Consider the following 15971-nt stretch of genomic DNA (forward strand, 5'->3'; position numbering starts at 1 on the left):
TCTGTTTGATCTACTCTATCTGTTCCATTCACTCTATTCGTTCCATCTGTTCTATCCGTTCCATCCATTCTTTCCGTTCCATCCATTAATTCCGTTCCATCTGTTCGTTCCATTCACTCTGTCAGTTCCGTCCATTCTGTCTGTTCCATCCACACGGTTAGTTCATCCACTCTATCTGTTCCATCCATTATGTTTGTTCCATCTACTTTTCTGTTCCATCTACTCTGACCGTTCTGTCACCTCTATCTGTTCCATCAACTCTATTTGCTCCATCCATTCTCATTGCTCCTTTTACTTTATCTGTTACGTCCAATCTATCCGATCCATCCGTTCTAGTCATTTGTTCTGTTCAATTTATTCCATTTGTTTTATCTGTTCTATCCATTCTATCCGTTCCATCCACTCTAACCATTCTCTACATTCTGTCCGTTCTCTACATTCTGTCTGGTCCATTTACTCTATCTGTTCCATCTATTCTATCCGTTCCATCCACTCTATTTGTTCTGTCCATTCTATTCGTTCCATCCATTCTTTCTGTTCCATCCATTCATTCCATTCCATCCGTTCTGTTCGTTCCATCCACTCTGTCTGTTCCATCCATTCTGTTCGTTCCATCTGCTCGGTCTGTTCCATCCACTCTATCTGTTCCATCCGCTATGTTTGTTCCATCTACTTTTACAGTTCCATCCACTCTGTCCGTTCTGTCACCTTTATTTATTCCATCCACTCTATTTGCTCCATCCATTCTAATTGTTCCTTTTACTCTATCTGTTACTCTGTTCTATCTGATCCATCCGTTCTATTAATTTGTTCCGTTCAGTTTATTCCATCCATTCTATCTGTTCTATCAACTCTATCCGTTTCATCCCCTGTATCCGTTACCTCTGACCTATCCATTCTATCTGTTCCATCGACGCCATCTAATTCCAATTGTTGCATCTAGTTCCTGTTGATTTTGTCTACTTCATCTACTCCATCGACTCAATTCACTACATCTGTTCCATCTGCTCCACGCACTCTATTGGCTCTATCAGCCCCATCTGCTCCACCTACTATTTGCACTCCATCACCTCATCCATTCTTTCCATTTGTTCCATTCGATTTACTCCATACACTCCATACATTCCATCCACTCTGTCCGATTCCATCCACTCCATACACTTCCACCATTCATTCGATCCACTCCAAATACTCTATATACTCTATCTAATTCTGTCTGCATCATACATTCCATCCACACCGTCCAATTGTATTCATTCATTGGGTTCCATCTGCTCCATTTACTCCTTTATTCCCTCCACTCCATCAACTCCATCATACCGTCTACTTTGTGCACCCACTCCATCTACTCCATCCATCCACTCCATTCACTCCATCCACTTCATCCATTCCATCTATTCCATCGATTCTATCCTATCCGTTTATTTGAGATGTTTTTTACCGTCAGGTAGAGGAGTCTCATTGTGTGATTCATCGTTGGGTTGCAGGGTGATTTGGACACATCTTTAGGGTGGTCACTGGTGTTATGGGAAGAGCCATGTTTTTAGTAATTTGTGGAATGACAAATAGTCTTCGGTGTGTCGGATGTGAGGTGGAAGGGAGTTCCATAGAGTGGGGGCCTAGGTCGGGATTGTCAGAGGAGAGGAGGTCAAAGATGCTGTGTCTGTTTTCTGCTACGAGCGGGGATTAAAAAGGATGCATCTGACTTCGGAGTGGGGGGTTGTCCTGGAGGTTGTAGGGGGGAGGGTTGTGGGGGTTGCAGGAGTGGTGGAGGAGGGTGGCAGGGGTGGGTTAGGGGCAGGAAGGAGAGGTGGGTAGGGTGGCAGCGGGTTCAGGTTAGTGAAAGTTGCGGACTGGTCGATGGAGGATGGGAAGTGTAGGCAGTCGCAGGAGGGTGTGAGCGTGGGGAGGGCGGAGTTGAGCGGGCCGGTGTGGGTGGGCAGTTGGTCAGAGGGCGGGAGGGATTTGGGACTGGGGATTTATGAGTGAATCACATTGGGCTGGGGAGGCCAGGTGTGCTGGGTGAGAATTCGAGGGAGAGGGTTTGCAAGGGGGGTGAGTGAAGGGGGAGGGTGGTGATGGTGGAGGGTGAGAGAATGTGGGGATGGGTTGAGGTAGGAGGGGTGAGGAGTAGTGAGAGAGAGAAGGGGACCAGGCTTGTTTTCTTCTTTTCAGGGTGAGGCCACTGTTCTTGCCAGGGTGAGATGTGCAGTTTTTAGGGAGGGGAATCACATACCATAGTATGTAATCACCAGGGAAACTGACAAGCGCACAAACACATTTTGGATCCCAAGCCATTTCTATTGACATCATTAGTGCAAGAACAAAGCAGGCGGATTCCCCAAAAGGTATCATTATTTGTAATTCCCGTTTGCTCCAGCTTGTGATGTGGCAAATGAACACAGCTAGGAAGTATATTTATTAATGGTTGCAGTCAGTGGGATAATATTGTTGGGAAGGGTTATGATGGTACAGCACTATTATTACTGGTGCTGGTTGTCATTGACTTGTAGTATTATCGTTGGTGGTTGTTGTAGGCATGGGAGTGCAGTGGTGGTAAGGTAGTGTTTAGTCGTGGTTTTGGTGGTTGTGCTGTTGGTTTGGGTTGTGTTTTCAGTAGGATGTAGTGTCTTTCCTAGGGCTTGGATTGTGCTGATGGTAGCCCGTTGTATTGGTGCCTATCACAATTTAGGTAACATTGTATGACAAATATTGATTACCTTGGTCACTGTGTCCCCTTCAAACATTCCACCCTTCTCCTTGTTCATGGAAGCCAGCTCTTCCTTCAGGCGAATGAGGTCAGGGCGATGGTGTTTAGTGGTGTCCCAACCAGGGTACGTCTCATTTTGCACCGTCTGGTAATTGTTACTGCACAGGGGCAAAGAAGTACCCCTCATTAGACTGGTGATTAAGCTCAGAATATTGCAGAAACTCACATAAGTAAATGTAGCATGAGAAGACACAGCAAAATGATCAGCATTACAACATACTTAAATTTTTTATTTTAATTGGTTATTTTATATCCAGAGGTTTTTAAGCGCAGACCGAACCCATGGATCGAACCTGTGTTCCTCTGCATTGTTTTGCTTCCAAGGCGAGTGCATTGCCCCTGCGCTATCCTCCCGAGACATTACTTTCTGTGTTTTGGTAGGGCTTAATCTAAACTTGACCAAGCATATCTCTTATGTGCCCCAGGCTGGTCTTTAAGCCCACTGATATTTAGCGAGGGCCAAAGCAATGACTTTGTAGGATCCCTGATCTGGCAGTAAATCTTTGGGGGTTCCAGATACTTGTATGTGTTTCTATCAGCACCCAAACCACTAGAGATCTTTGCAGCTGTAACAAAGTAATATTTACTCCCATTGCAAGACATATGGGCAGTCTTTCTGAGATTGAAAGGCATGCAACAGTATTTAGTCTACTGTCAACTACGCCTTGTTAATATTTTGATAGCACAGCTGAATGAATCTCAGTGAATAAAGTGTGTATTATCAGGTTACTTAAATAACCAGTTCTTCACACAAATTCCATATAATTATACTTCCGCAAAACTACGTATAATAAAAGACGGAATAGAAAAGCTGCAACCATTTTTTTAGAACAGTGGTAATATTACGCTTAGAAAACAAAGTACAGAGAAGTATCTCTCTGTTCAAGCAATAGCAGTTTAACAGGTCTCCCCCTGAGCACTTTAAGCAATGAAAAGCCTGAGTAAAGTGTCTAGCTGAGCTGCAGGTCACGTGTGCCTATTATTGTCCAGACATAAAGTTGAGTATCCAGCCGTGAGTGGCTTAGAATCCTACCAAGATTAGGTGAGCTCATAGTTCAGAGGTTCAGGGCCTATACCCTGAAAGATACTATTTAAAAAGCATATGGTTACTTAAAAGAGGGTTACGGGAGTCAACCCCTTCGTTTTGTGTCAAGAAAACTGCTACAAAAAAGATCTGTGGTAAAAAATCCATGGTGAAAATATGTCCAATAAAAACACATGGAACACGCGTCTGACTTCCAGTACCAGACTGCCATGTGTGGTAGGTATAACGGAAAAACATCCCGAGAACCTGAAAAGTGGCTCTTGCCTGAGAGGGTGCCACAATCTCTTGATCGTGTCACTGCCACCCCTGAAGCTGGAGCGAGAACCTGAGAACCTTGAAAAGTGCTTAGAGCCTGAGATGGGTGCTGAGAATTAGAAAAGCACCTCTAACTTGACAGGGGAATAAGAATCCAGAAAGCCACCTGGATCCTGAGTTCATGCAACCTGAAAAAGATGGCGAGAACAGTGAAAAGAGAGGTGGGGGGCGGAGATCTCTTAGATGCACCTAGAAATGCAGAGGTGTTGAAACCCCAAGAGACATACAGTGAATGGGGAAGATGACAGAGAGAGAAACAAGTAGCCAAGAATCTAAGAATGTCGACAAAGGTATTAAAACATATTCCTTATCTTCAAATTAATTGTGGTCCCTCTGCAACACAACCAACTTCATATATACCTATACATAAAGGGGCCTTACATGAGCTTTCAAAGTCAAAGAAACAGAAGTTCAAAACTGGTCATGTATTTGGAGTTTGAGGTCACTGCAGATCAATGTGTTATGAGTGAATAAAAGACTAGCCCCTTAAAGAGGAAGGGCGCACGTCATGGTTGGAGGGAGCGGGAGAAGGGAGGAAGGGGAGGAGCAGGAGAAGGAGAGAGGCAGTCATGAAGTGAGATGAATAAAGAGAAGTTAGAACCGAAGATGGATCCCGCTTTATTATTGAATGCGTGTGCAAGCCCCAAAAGGGGGGGCTCACAACTGGCGACGAGGCCGATACAGCCCCACACCGTACAGAAGGCGGTAGGGAAAAGTGGCAACACCCACCAGAACGACGGGTGGGCAGAGCCCAGCAGGAGAAACCACATCGGGCAGGGAGCCCAGCAGGAGGTGCTACACTGGAGCAGTGGACAGACATGAAATGCCCAGCAAAGGTCATAAACAGCTGATCAAGTGGAACGCATGGCCCATGTAAAAGGACAGCAACAGAGACACTGTCCAGCAGTGTGTGCAGTAGGAGGGCCTCTGTGCCCAAGAGTGACGGGCCGGGACGAACATGCCTGCAACAGACATAGGAGGCACCGCCAGAGAAAGCAAAGGTGGCCCGTCACACCCAGCAGCGACTACGGCGGGCGAACGCGCCAGCGAAAGCAGGCATGGCGGGCGCCGCCCCTTAGTGGGGGCGGTACAGGCCGCCCTTCCCCTCCCCCCAGGCCTGTAAGAAAAATGCGCCGGGGGGGCGGATGATGACGAAAAGGGGACCCGCCCCCCCCCCGGCAGGGCGCGAAAGCTTCAGGGGCAGGGCGGGAAACCGGGGAGAAGCCGGGCATAAAAGCCCGTGCTGGTGTGAGCACTCACACATCCTCCCTCGGTTTCCCGTCTTGCCAGAGCTGCGTCGTTTTGTGTCGTGGGCAGCCAGTCGGAGCAGCGCTCGTTCCGCATCAGGCAGCCATCCGCATCGTTGCAGTGGTCGCGAGGTCGGGGACAGGGTCGAAGGTGGTGACGGTGGCGTTCTAGCGTCGGCAGAAGGAGTACGGGTATCGCGTCGGTACAGGAGGTAGTGTACGAGTTCGAGGAAGTTCCCGGTGCTGCAGCGGTCGGTTCCAGGAGCAAACGTTGGAGGTAGGCACTGGGGATATAGGTTCGCGGCGTTGTGGAGATGGGGGGGAGCGAGTGGGGTCGATGTCGGCCCCGGTTCTGGGGGGGAGGGGGGCATTTTCTATAGTTAGGGTATGCCGTTCCGCATTATAGTGCCTGTTATGTCTTGCCGCGTTTAATTCTTATACGATGGCCTCCGAACTGCTGGGAGGTCATCAGGGCCGCCGTCCGTCCGTGTGCCTCTCATGGGTGGCTCGCTTTTATGAAGGAGCCGCGCCGCGTCCAATTTTTAAAGCCCATAGTATTTCTGGTTGGTATAGCTCCCTTGGTCTGGTCTGCGAGCCAGAATGTGCAGGAGCTGGTCGAGTGGCACAGCGAGCAGAGCGCTCGCTTTGACATCCGTTTAGAGCCTGCTAACGCAGGTTCGAATCCCGGCGGCGGGACTAATTCTAACTTTTGCATCCGCGGGCACCCAGAAGGCTCACAGCCCCACTGTAGTCCCAATAACATCATGCACACGGTGGGGGCCATGAGGAGCTGGGGTAGGGCGGGGGGGGGTTTGCAAGGAGGAAGGCATACAGGTGGGGGGGGGGCACACCGCGGCGAGGGCGATGCATTTGGGAACGAAAAAATGGCGGAGCCGCCGTGCCGCGTGTATTCCAAGCCCACACACCGTGATCGTGTGTGTGGGTGGATGGTTTGGTGTGTGTGAGTTTGGCATTTGAAGGCATTGGCAGTTCATAAGATTGCTGGTGGGAAAGTGGTTTTAACTAATATTTCAGGAATTCTCCAAAAGGTTCAGGTTTTGAGCAAGTTGCTGAGCACTATCCCTTCTTAACAGAGGCTCTTAGGTGTTTCTTTGTTTACGAAGGGGGGATGGCTTCCTTCCTTTTCGGTTGTTTGGAGCAGCTCCGTTGGTCTGGTCTGCGAGCCAGAATCTGCAGGAGCTGGTCGAGTGGCAGAGCGAGCAGAGCGCTCGCTTTGACATCCGTGTAGAGCCTGCTAACGCAGGTTCGAATCCCGGCGGCGGGACAAACTCCACCTTTTGCATTCGCGGGCACCCAGAAGGTTCACAGCACCACAAGTAGTCCCAATAATATCATGCACACGGTGGGGGCCATGAAGGCGCTTGGGTAGGGCGGGAGGAGGGGGCGTGGGAGGGGGGGTTCGCAGGGAGGAAGGCATACAGGTGGGAGGGGGCACACCGCGGTAGGGGAATGCATTTGGGGGAGCGCGAAATGGCGGAGCCGATATCGGCGGCACGGGCGGAAATTGTTGGGGCTTGTGTGTGTGGAGCTGTGGGTTCGCGCTGGTCCTTTTCTAGCATGCAAATTGAGAGGTGCTCGGCACGGGAGAGGGCAGGGGCCGGGCCCCTGTGGCTCTTGGGAGGGTGGGCTTTTTGGAATTGACGGTGAAACGTCTTTGTTTCTGCGGATTTTCGGGCCGCTGTCGTTCTTCTTGGATCTCTTCTGTCGTTGAGTATGTTGGCTGTTGTTGCCTGGTGCCTACATGTGTGATGGCCTCAGATGGGTGGGTCGCTTATGAAACTGCTGCACCGCGTCCATTTTAGTCAATAGCACGACGGCTAATTTCCGGCGGCGGGGCAAATGCTAACTTTTGCATGGCACCCGGAAGGCCCACAGCCACATTACAGTCCCAATAACAGCATGCACATGGAAGGCGGCGGGGGAAGGGGGGGGTTGCAAGGAGGAAAGCATACAGGTGGGAAAGGGGGCAGAAGGGAATAAATTTGGGGAACAAAATGGCGGAAACGCCGTGCTGCATGTATGCAAACCCACACACCGCGATCGTGTCATGCCGGTATGGTTTGGTGTGCAGATGTGTGAAGGTTGGGCAGTTGTAGGCTTTTACAAGTTTTTACAAGATGGCGGGTGGGAAAGCGGTTTTCAACTAATATTTATGGAATTCCGCAAAGGTTCAGGTTGGGAGCAGGTCACTGAGCAATATCCATGCTCAACAGGGGCTCTAAAGAATTTTCTGGTTCACGAGGGGGAGATGGCTTCCTTCCTTTCGGGCGTTTGGTGCAGCTCCATGGGGCGGGTTGGCAGGGATGTGGTTTCAACTAAACTTTCAGGAATTATACAAATGGTTAAGGTTCCGGTCAGGTTGCTGAGCACTAGACATTCTCAACAGAGGCTCTTAAGCCTGCCCCCTTTTACGAAGAAGAAATGGCTTCCTTCCTTTTCGGTTGTTGATGCAGCTCCGTGGGTCTGGTCGGCGAGCCAGAATTACAGGAGCTGGGTGAGTGGCACATGGGGCAGAGCGCTTACTTTTGACATCAGTGTGGAGCCCGCTAATCCAGGTCCGAATACCGGCGGCGAGGGGGCCACGAGGAGCGGGGGTAGGGCGGGAGGAAGCGGCGGGGGGGGGGGTTTGCAAGGAGGAAGGCTTACAGGGGGGTAGGGGGCACACCGCGGCGAGGGGAAGGCAAGACCCAGCTGCAATAGGCTAGAATATTTATAACCCTAATTTAAGCATCAGATCAGGGCGGGCGGCAAAGGCACGGATGAGGGGGAGGTGCGGTAAGGAAGGTGCATATAAGGATAGGGACTCATAAGCAGGAACATGGAGTTTCGAGGGTGCCTAGCGGTTGTGCGCCGGGCCACGTGGAAGGAAATGGGGGTTATGGTTTATCTGACAACTTTCTTTTCTTGGCTGCCGCGCCACTTGCTCTAACTGCCATTAACGCAGGGTGGATACTGGAAAGGTTTGCCGCTGGGCATAGGTGGGGCAAGTTAGCTTATATTCTTTAGGTCCACAACCTTGTGCGGCAGTCATTGTTGATTTGCTTTATGTATGTGCATGAAGCGATTGTTTTGTTAGGAGAATAGTGACCAGGCAGCAGCCTGTCGCCTCAGACTTCTTGGTCATTGCAATTCAATGGGTTTACGATTTCACCTTGGCGGGCTTACTGCTAAGCTGCCAGGTATTATGGCTGAACAATACAGTTCAGGCAGGCAGGTCTCCTTACTGGTCGGCTGATGGGATGAAACAAAGATGGTGTTAGGGGCTCATAAAGGGAGTTGCATACTGTATTTGACACTACTTCGCCAGAAAACAATTGGGAGTGGAAATGGTTTTGGTCACGGCCAAGCAGTGGCAATCCCTACATGGTCGGTCGGCAGATCGGGCCCATGGCAAAGGAGCACTGGGGGGGGGGTGTCTGCCTGTAGCATGATCACAAATTGATGAAACAAGGATGGTGTTAGGGGCTCATAAAGGGAGTTGCATACTGTATTTGACACTACTTTGCCAGACAAAATTGGGAGCGGAATGGTTTTGGTCACTGCAAAGCAGTGGCAATCCATACACGGTCGGGTGACCTGGCCTCTGGGGAGGCCCCTGCGCCCCGGGGTTTTGTGAGGTCACTAATCTTAATTTCACATATTCTCATTGGATAAGGTTGTGGCTTGCTGTAAATGTGTAATATGGGCCACTTTGAACATTAGTTCCAGGGCCTCTTTTGGTTCCAAGTCCACCAGTGTTCACAGTATATAGTCAATGTGTGTTGTGTATTAAGATATAATACTACTCTTTAGAGCGGAAAGTGGTTGAACAGCATTATGGGAGCAGTAGTTTCCTGGGGGCTACTTCCTATTGCTGGAATAAAAGGGCGGCAGAGAAGGACAGGTCACGGGAACAGTGTGAAAACATGCCTTCAATTCATGCAGAAATGCGGCAGATCGGGCCCATGGTAAAGGAGTACTGGGGGGGGGTGTCTGCATGTAGCACGATCACAAATTGATCAGGCCTTCATGCATCAATGGCAGAATTGTTGAGCCTGCAGACAGAAGCACGTTCGTCTAGGCATATGTTCAGTAGAGTGTGCCTGAGTGGCCGGTGGCGAACTACAATACTATAGGTTGAATGTATTACACGCTTTAAACAGTGGACGACACTACACTAGATTGTGCCTGCGTGGCAGGAAGAGAGAGGTATGACATTAGGCTGAGTTTTGGTGAGTTTCCAACCATGTGAGGTCAATGAAGGGAGTGGTAATTCGGGTAACGGTCAACTAAGGGAGGGGTAATTCGGGGTATGGTTACAAGTGGTACGCTGGGCAAGGTAAGAACGCGCGGCGTGCTGTGGTCGGGCACCGATCAGGCATTCATTTTGTGAGGCAAGGTTTGCTAGTAAACGCCACATGAGTCTATGCAATAGGAAATTTATACACGCGTATACACATCGTGGTCGGGGGGCAAGACCACACGGAGCACCACACATTCGCGTCCAGTCCACTCACCCCGAGCAGAAAGCGGGTGGGGAATGGGGGTGCTCGGTCTGGGGAAACGGGGAGTAAGGGAGCCATAATATTAAGGGGTACAGATCCTGACACAGCGAAGTGGGGGGGCAAGGGTTAGGGCACAAATAACACTACCAAGCATGATCTGTTGTTGCCCCCCCTCCCACTTCTCATTCCTCGCTAAACAAATAATCGCATGGGCGGTTCTCTGAAAGGCAGGGGGATGATTCTGGATTCGCCATCCCCTCATCACTTTAAAAGTACCAGGTTATTTTGAAGGGGACGGGACACACCTGTCCGAGGTGGGCACTGCTTTGACGTCATTAGAATGATGACGGCACTTCAAAAATGCGGGATGTGTATGAGAGGCCCGAGTGGGGGGTGGGGCACCTCCCAGGATGCCAGCCATTAAAATACAGGGAGTGCCCTGTGGAAGCAAGCTGGGGTGGGGGGAACTCTCTGCCGCCGGCAGCCAGCAGAGAGTCTTGGAGGAATCACAGGCCAATCCCTGAAACAAAGCACTGCTAGCAGACCCACAGGGGAACGAGCAGCCAAGAGTTTAGATGCACGGCGCCCCAAGAGCAATAGGCTTGGGGGAGGCCCTGGGGAAAAAGGGGAGGGATGTAGGGGACTTGGGAGGCAATTCCAAGACCCAAATTGCGGGGGGGGGAGGGAACGAACCACAAACTAAAAAGAGGGCAGCAAGCGAAGCTGGTTGGAGGGGAACAAGAGGAGAATACGGGGGGGTATGCTACCGGGACCAAAAATTACAGCAGGGGTAAGTCGTCACGAAGGGGGAGGGGCAAGAGGGGGGAGCTGGAGGAAGAAAGGTAGGAGCATCGGGGGCGGGGGGAGCTCGGACAAGGAGGGCCAGCAAGGACAGGAAAGAGGGGGCCTGGCGGGGCGCAGCATAGGGGACCGGGGGAATGGGGGAGACAGTTGGGAAAGGAAGACAGTACGAGGGACAGGGAATCAGGAAGAGATATGACACCAGCCAAGGGGGGGGAGGACACCTGCTAAGGCTGCAGTTGGAGGGGGGGGGGCGCTTTGAGTGAGAGGGAATTGCGATGTTTCTGGGGGGCTCGGGGACACAGCAGGGAGACCTGGGGGGGGGTTTGGCATAGCGGGGGTAGGACTAGGATGCCAATAACCGGAACAACGCGAAGGCGTAGGGGGGGCTGAGCAGAGTTTGGCAAGAAAAGGTTAGATGGACGTCGCAAGCGACGGCCAACTAGGCAGGCAGAAAGTGGGGGCCGGCATCGGAGGGCGGTGCCGGCCCAAATACGGATACGTAAATAAAATGTAAGGGCACTTGTGGTGGTGCCGGTATAGGAAATTGTAAGGGCACTAGTATGGTGCCGGTATAGGAAATTGTAAGGGCACTAGTATGGTGCCGGTATAGGAAATTGTAAGGGCACTAGTATGGTGCCGGTATAGGAACCTGAACGTTAGCGAGGCACCGCGTGGCTGCCGGTTTTAGCTAGAGCCCGTAGGACACGGGGCAAGTGTGCGGGGGGTCGGGCACCCGCTACAAGACCTAGCAAGGGGCAGGGTGAAATGGGGGGCACAAATAATTGACTGCAACTACGGCCGGGGTAGAGAGAGGGTGATAGCCAGGGCCGGGCTCAATCCGAGGCGTCCACCGGACGAGTACGATTGGGGGGGAGGGGGGGGAGCCCTAGGTAACCGCACTCGGAATAGTGTATCGGTGACGGTGAATTACGGATCGCCTGTAAGATAACTCCAAGACTTTATGCAAATAAAGCTGCTGAGGCATGTTAACCTTCCAACCCAAACTGGTGTCGTGTCAATTTTCTACTGCTTGCATGGTATGACTGATTAGGAGTAGAGGGGGGGGGTAAGAAAGGGACGGATAAAGGGGGGGGGAAGGCAAGGCGCTGAGTGCCCACGCTAAGGGGGCCGTCACTGCAACAAGCTCAGCAGTGGAAGAGCGACTGAGAGCCGTGTAGAGGCCCAGGAGACACCCAGCGAACAAGAGGAGAGAACGCACAAGAAGAAGATGAGCCCAGTAGCCCGAGTGCACACGGCAGCCCGCGTCGCCAGCAGAGAGAGAACAAAGAGGTGCGGAGCCCAGCAGTCCGTGTCGCGTCACAGAGAATCCAGGAGAGCGACGGGAGACCACCACAAGCAGAAGGAGTGGAAGGACAGCAGCCGTCAATGAAAGGAGGAGTATGACCGCCTGAAGAGGACTGCAGCGGCCCATAAGGGGAGGCACCAGCCACTGGTAAGGAGTCCACGCCCCCTCCCCCGCAAGCGTAGGCATAAAGACCAGTAGAGAGAATTTTTTTTTTATAACAAACGGTGGCCCCAAGGCACCGACATCCTGCCCACCCCAGTGCCGGCGAGCTGCCCAACAAAAAGCATGCCAAAACGCATATGCGAGCAGAAAAAAAAAAACTGGACAATTGAAAACAGGGAGCACTAACTGGGAAACCCACATCACGCCAAACCCCACAGCCGTCCGCACCACAGAACTACATTATTATAACTCCACTCCATCACTATAACAACTAAGGGACACATGAGTGACCTCCACCACGCAGGCTATAGGTACAGAAAATTGACAAGCCCACAGAAGGACAATAACAACACGATTGAGCGACGCCACGAGGATAACCACAAGGCGGATAGCCATCAGGCCTCTCACGCCACTGCAGAGGAGCAGGGGCACCCATTTGAATACTGCCACCAGCCCCAAAAGAGCAGAGCCGTGCCTGAGCCGGCGCGGTCCACCCGAGGATACAAGTAACCACGCCACAGGCCAACTGACCGCTCATGACCAACTAGGAAAGCCGCGGCCAACAACTAAGCCACAACTACCACCCGGAACACCACAACGCGCCCTGCACCATGACTGAACAAGCACAAGGAGCTGCTGACGCGGGGGTCCAACCACTAGCCAACGTGGGTCCCACGTCCACGCCAGCTTCATGAGGTGCCCCAACCCATTCACCCTCAACCCACATCATGACCAAGGACAAAGATGGGAAGACTGGGTCGAGGACTTCCTAAATGCAATCGGGGGACAAGACCTACCCAACAAAATGTACATCTTCACCAACCTGGTAGGAAAAGAAATAAAAAGCATAATCAGGACGATTCCAACGCATGAAAAGACCACATACGAACACCTTCTCACTGCAGTGAACAACAAGCTGATAGTAGGCTTCAACAAAGACTACGAACGCTTCGCTTTCAAACAACACATGCAGCGTCCGCATGAGTCCGACGGAGAGTTTGTCATCCATCTCCAGCAGAAAATACTGAACTGCGACTTTGCCAACTTCAATGATGAAGAGGCTATACGGCTGAGGATCATAGAAGGGTGCACCTCGTCAACGCTCAGAAAACACCTTCTCCAAAAACCCCTGCCCCTAGCGAAAATACTCAATCTGGCAAAAACGTATGAGAGGGTTGACGCACAGGCAGCCGCCATTGAAAGAAAAGGTGAACGTGACTTTATCGAGCCCCTCACGGCAGGGCAACCGCAACACTCTAAGCTCACTGGAACATGAAGGAGGAGAAAACGTAGAAGACATCGGCAACAAAGCCTGAGCAAAGCGCAATGCCACAGGTGCGAGTGGGAGCCCCCACACAGACGACCATGCCCAACCTTTGGACGGACATGCTGGCGCCATGGCCAAAAAGGCCACCTTCAAGCAGAGGGGCAGAAAGGGACCACCTACAAGCTCTGTATGCGAACCCACAACACCGGCCCAAGCAAGACACCCGAGTACACCGATGACATGGCTAGACGTCAGGAAAGACATGGAGGACATGACCACCAACCCACCCCGACTACACGTGCATGAACACCCCCTCTACCCAGAGTTAAGTCACCCAAAGGGATACGGACCGGGACCGACACACAGCACACAGACCCCACCTGTCCTGCGAGAGGATTGTGAGCCACATAACCACCCAGTACCCTTCGAGATGTCGTACCGGGGGGAAATGTGGAGGCCAAAGTAAACGTTGGTACAGGGCAATGGTACCAGACAAGGGCAGAAGCACAACCCTGGGACAAATCCCAAGCCCACGCATTCCAGTGGACAACAGCACAGCCAGTACAGCAAAAATGGACAGTCACGATGCGACCCAACCCAGGGAGACCGCAGAGAACCTGCCGCCATCCGCATGATACTGAGTCCCGTCATAGGGCACAGCCGTCTCAGCCATATGACAGCACTATTGCACGCCCTCATCAACATCCACTATAAATCATTTGAAGTAATACAGACAAACGACCACGTGCCCGAGCAAGATACAGGAGAAGAAAGAAAAGCCAAAGAAAGGACAGACCGCGCAGGTCCCAGCCCAGTGACAAGGGACAAAGAACCAGCGACAACCAAAATGACGCCAAAGGCCTCCGTCTTCCACAAGTTATACTTTGAGGAACATGAACCAGCGAAAGAGGCAGCGATCGAGATAGAGAAAACACAGAGTGCAGAGACTCATGAGATGCCGCAACAAGACATTGCAGGGGAGACCTGAGAGCAGCCAAGCAGGCCCCACCGAACCACAAAGAGACCCCAACGGCTCATTGAACAAATGTAGCCCGGGAAGTATCATGTTAAGTGTGGGGGAGATGTTATGAGTGAATAAAAGACTGGTCCCTTTAAGAGGATGGGTACACGTCATGGTGGGAGGGAGCGGGAGAAGGGAGGAAGGGGAGGAGCAGGAGATGGGGAGAGGCAGTCATGAAGCGAGATGAATAAAGAAAAGTTACAACCGAAGATGGCTCCCGTGTTTTTATTGAATGCGTGTGCAAGCCCCAAAAGGGGGGGGGCTAACACAAGGCTGTGACCTATCAAACTTGTACCACAAATCACAGCTGTTCACAAGAACACTGGCAAAATATTGTCATGACAGCAATTTGCTCTCTTAAGACTAGATAGGTGTACATTTCTGAAATGCTGCTGCAGAAATCCACATGCAGGCATCCACATCAAGACAAATCAAAACAATAATGTAGGCAATATGAAGACCCTTCCAGCATATCATCTATCTATATATATATTCAGTAAAAAAAACGTTATCAAAGTGGCGTTATGCTTAAGTTGCACGAATAAAAACCTATGAAATTCAGTGAAAATGCAGTTTTGAAATGTCTGCGAAGCACGGATCCGTTCGAGAACACGTCATCTAGTCGTGTGCGTGTGTTGAGCAGAGGCTCAATACCACCTGTGAGAAACCTGAAGGTGTCTCCCTGTCTAGTCCCCAGGGATCTGTCATCCAGGTGGCTAGGACACGGCCATCGCTTTTGGATCCAGTTCCTGGGGGTGGACCAGTGCGGGAGGATCACATGGATGGGGTCCTTTCGGAGTGGAACACTAATGGGTGAGATGCGGTTTCCGCCTTCTTTAAACACCTTTTCCCCATGCGGCCACATAGGATATTCCAAAACATTGCCCCCCTTTTTTCCCCGACACAAACACTTTCGCACAACATGAAAGACAATGGACTAACACCAGAGCCGTTTACCTGACATGTCCCAATACAAGGGTCAGGCAAAGTCAGGCAATCAACCAGAATCACACACACCTGATGGCCCTTTCCCTTCCCCACAGGGATAAAAGGTGGAGCATGGCAGCACCCTACGAGCAAGGCAAACTGCACGACGTGAGAGCTAACTCAGCACGGCAGTTCAAGAGGAGGAGAAAGATGGTGTAAACCGAGCGGGTGACAAGGAAAGAGGCGATCTTGCCCTTTCCGATTTATGGCAGTGAAACCTCTGCACAAGGAATTATAAGTCCGTGAACAATAGCCAGCATGTGTTGCAACAGATGTTAATGGTACATGAGACCCTCCTCTGCTGATTAGCAAGCCGGGGAGAGACGCTTGTCTCTGTGGTACCAACCTTGACTCCAAGAAGAAAGAAAGCAAAGCGGTTCATCACAGCCAAAGGGAGTATCGATAAGAAACCTAACTGTGCTAAACGAAAAGTAGCCAATGGCTAAATTGAACTTTGAAAAGCATAAAGATATTATTGAGCAAAGAGGGTGAAAACCAGTAACAGAGGAGTCCAGCAGCCGTGGGTGCTCACACAGTAAACT

The 15971-nt window shown here is 51.2% G+C and overlaps 1 protein-coding gene across 1 annotated transcript in view; it reads right to left on the reverse strand.

Annotated features, from left to right (window-relative positions):
- LOC138487886 (stabilizer of axonemal microtubules 1-like) overlaps positions 1-15971 on the reverse strand; it is a 77020-nt gene that overhangs the window by 22214 nt on the left and 38835 nt on the right. Inside the window, exon 7 of the mRNA XM_069614503.1 lies at positions 2721-2868. Within this exon, the coding sequence (XP_069470604.1) occupies positions 2721-2868 (148 nt within the window). The remainder of the gene's footprint in view (positions 1-2720; positions 2869-15971) is intronic.

Source organism: Ambystoma mexicanum, chromosome 9 (assembly GCF_040938575.1).
Source record: "Ambystoma mexicanum isolate Mex_15411 chromosome 9, UKY_AmexF1_1, whole genome shotgun sequence".
Classification (NCBI taxonomy): Eukaryota; Metazoa; Chordata; class Amphibia; order Caudata; family Ambystomatidae; genus Ambystoma; species Ambystoma mexicanum.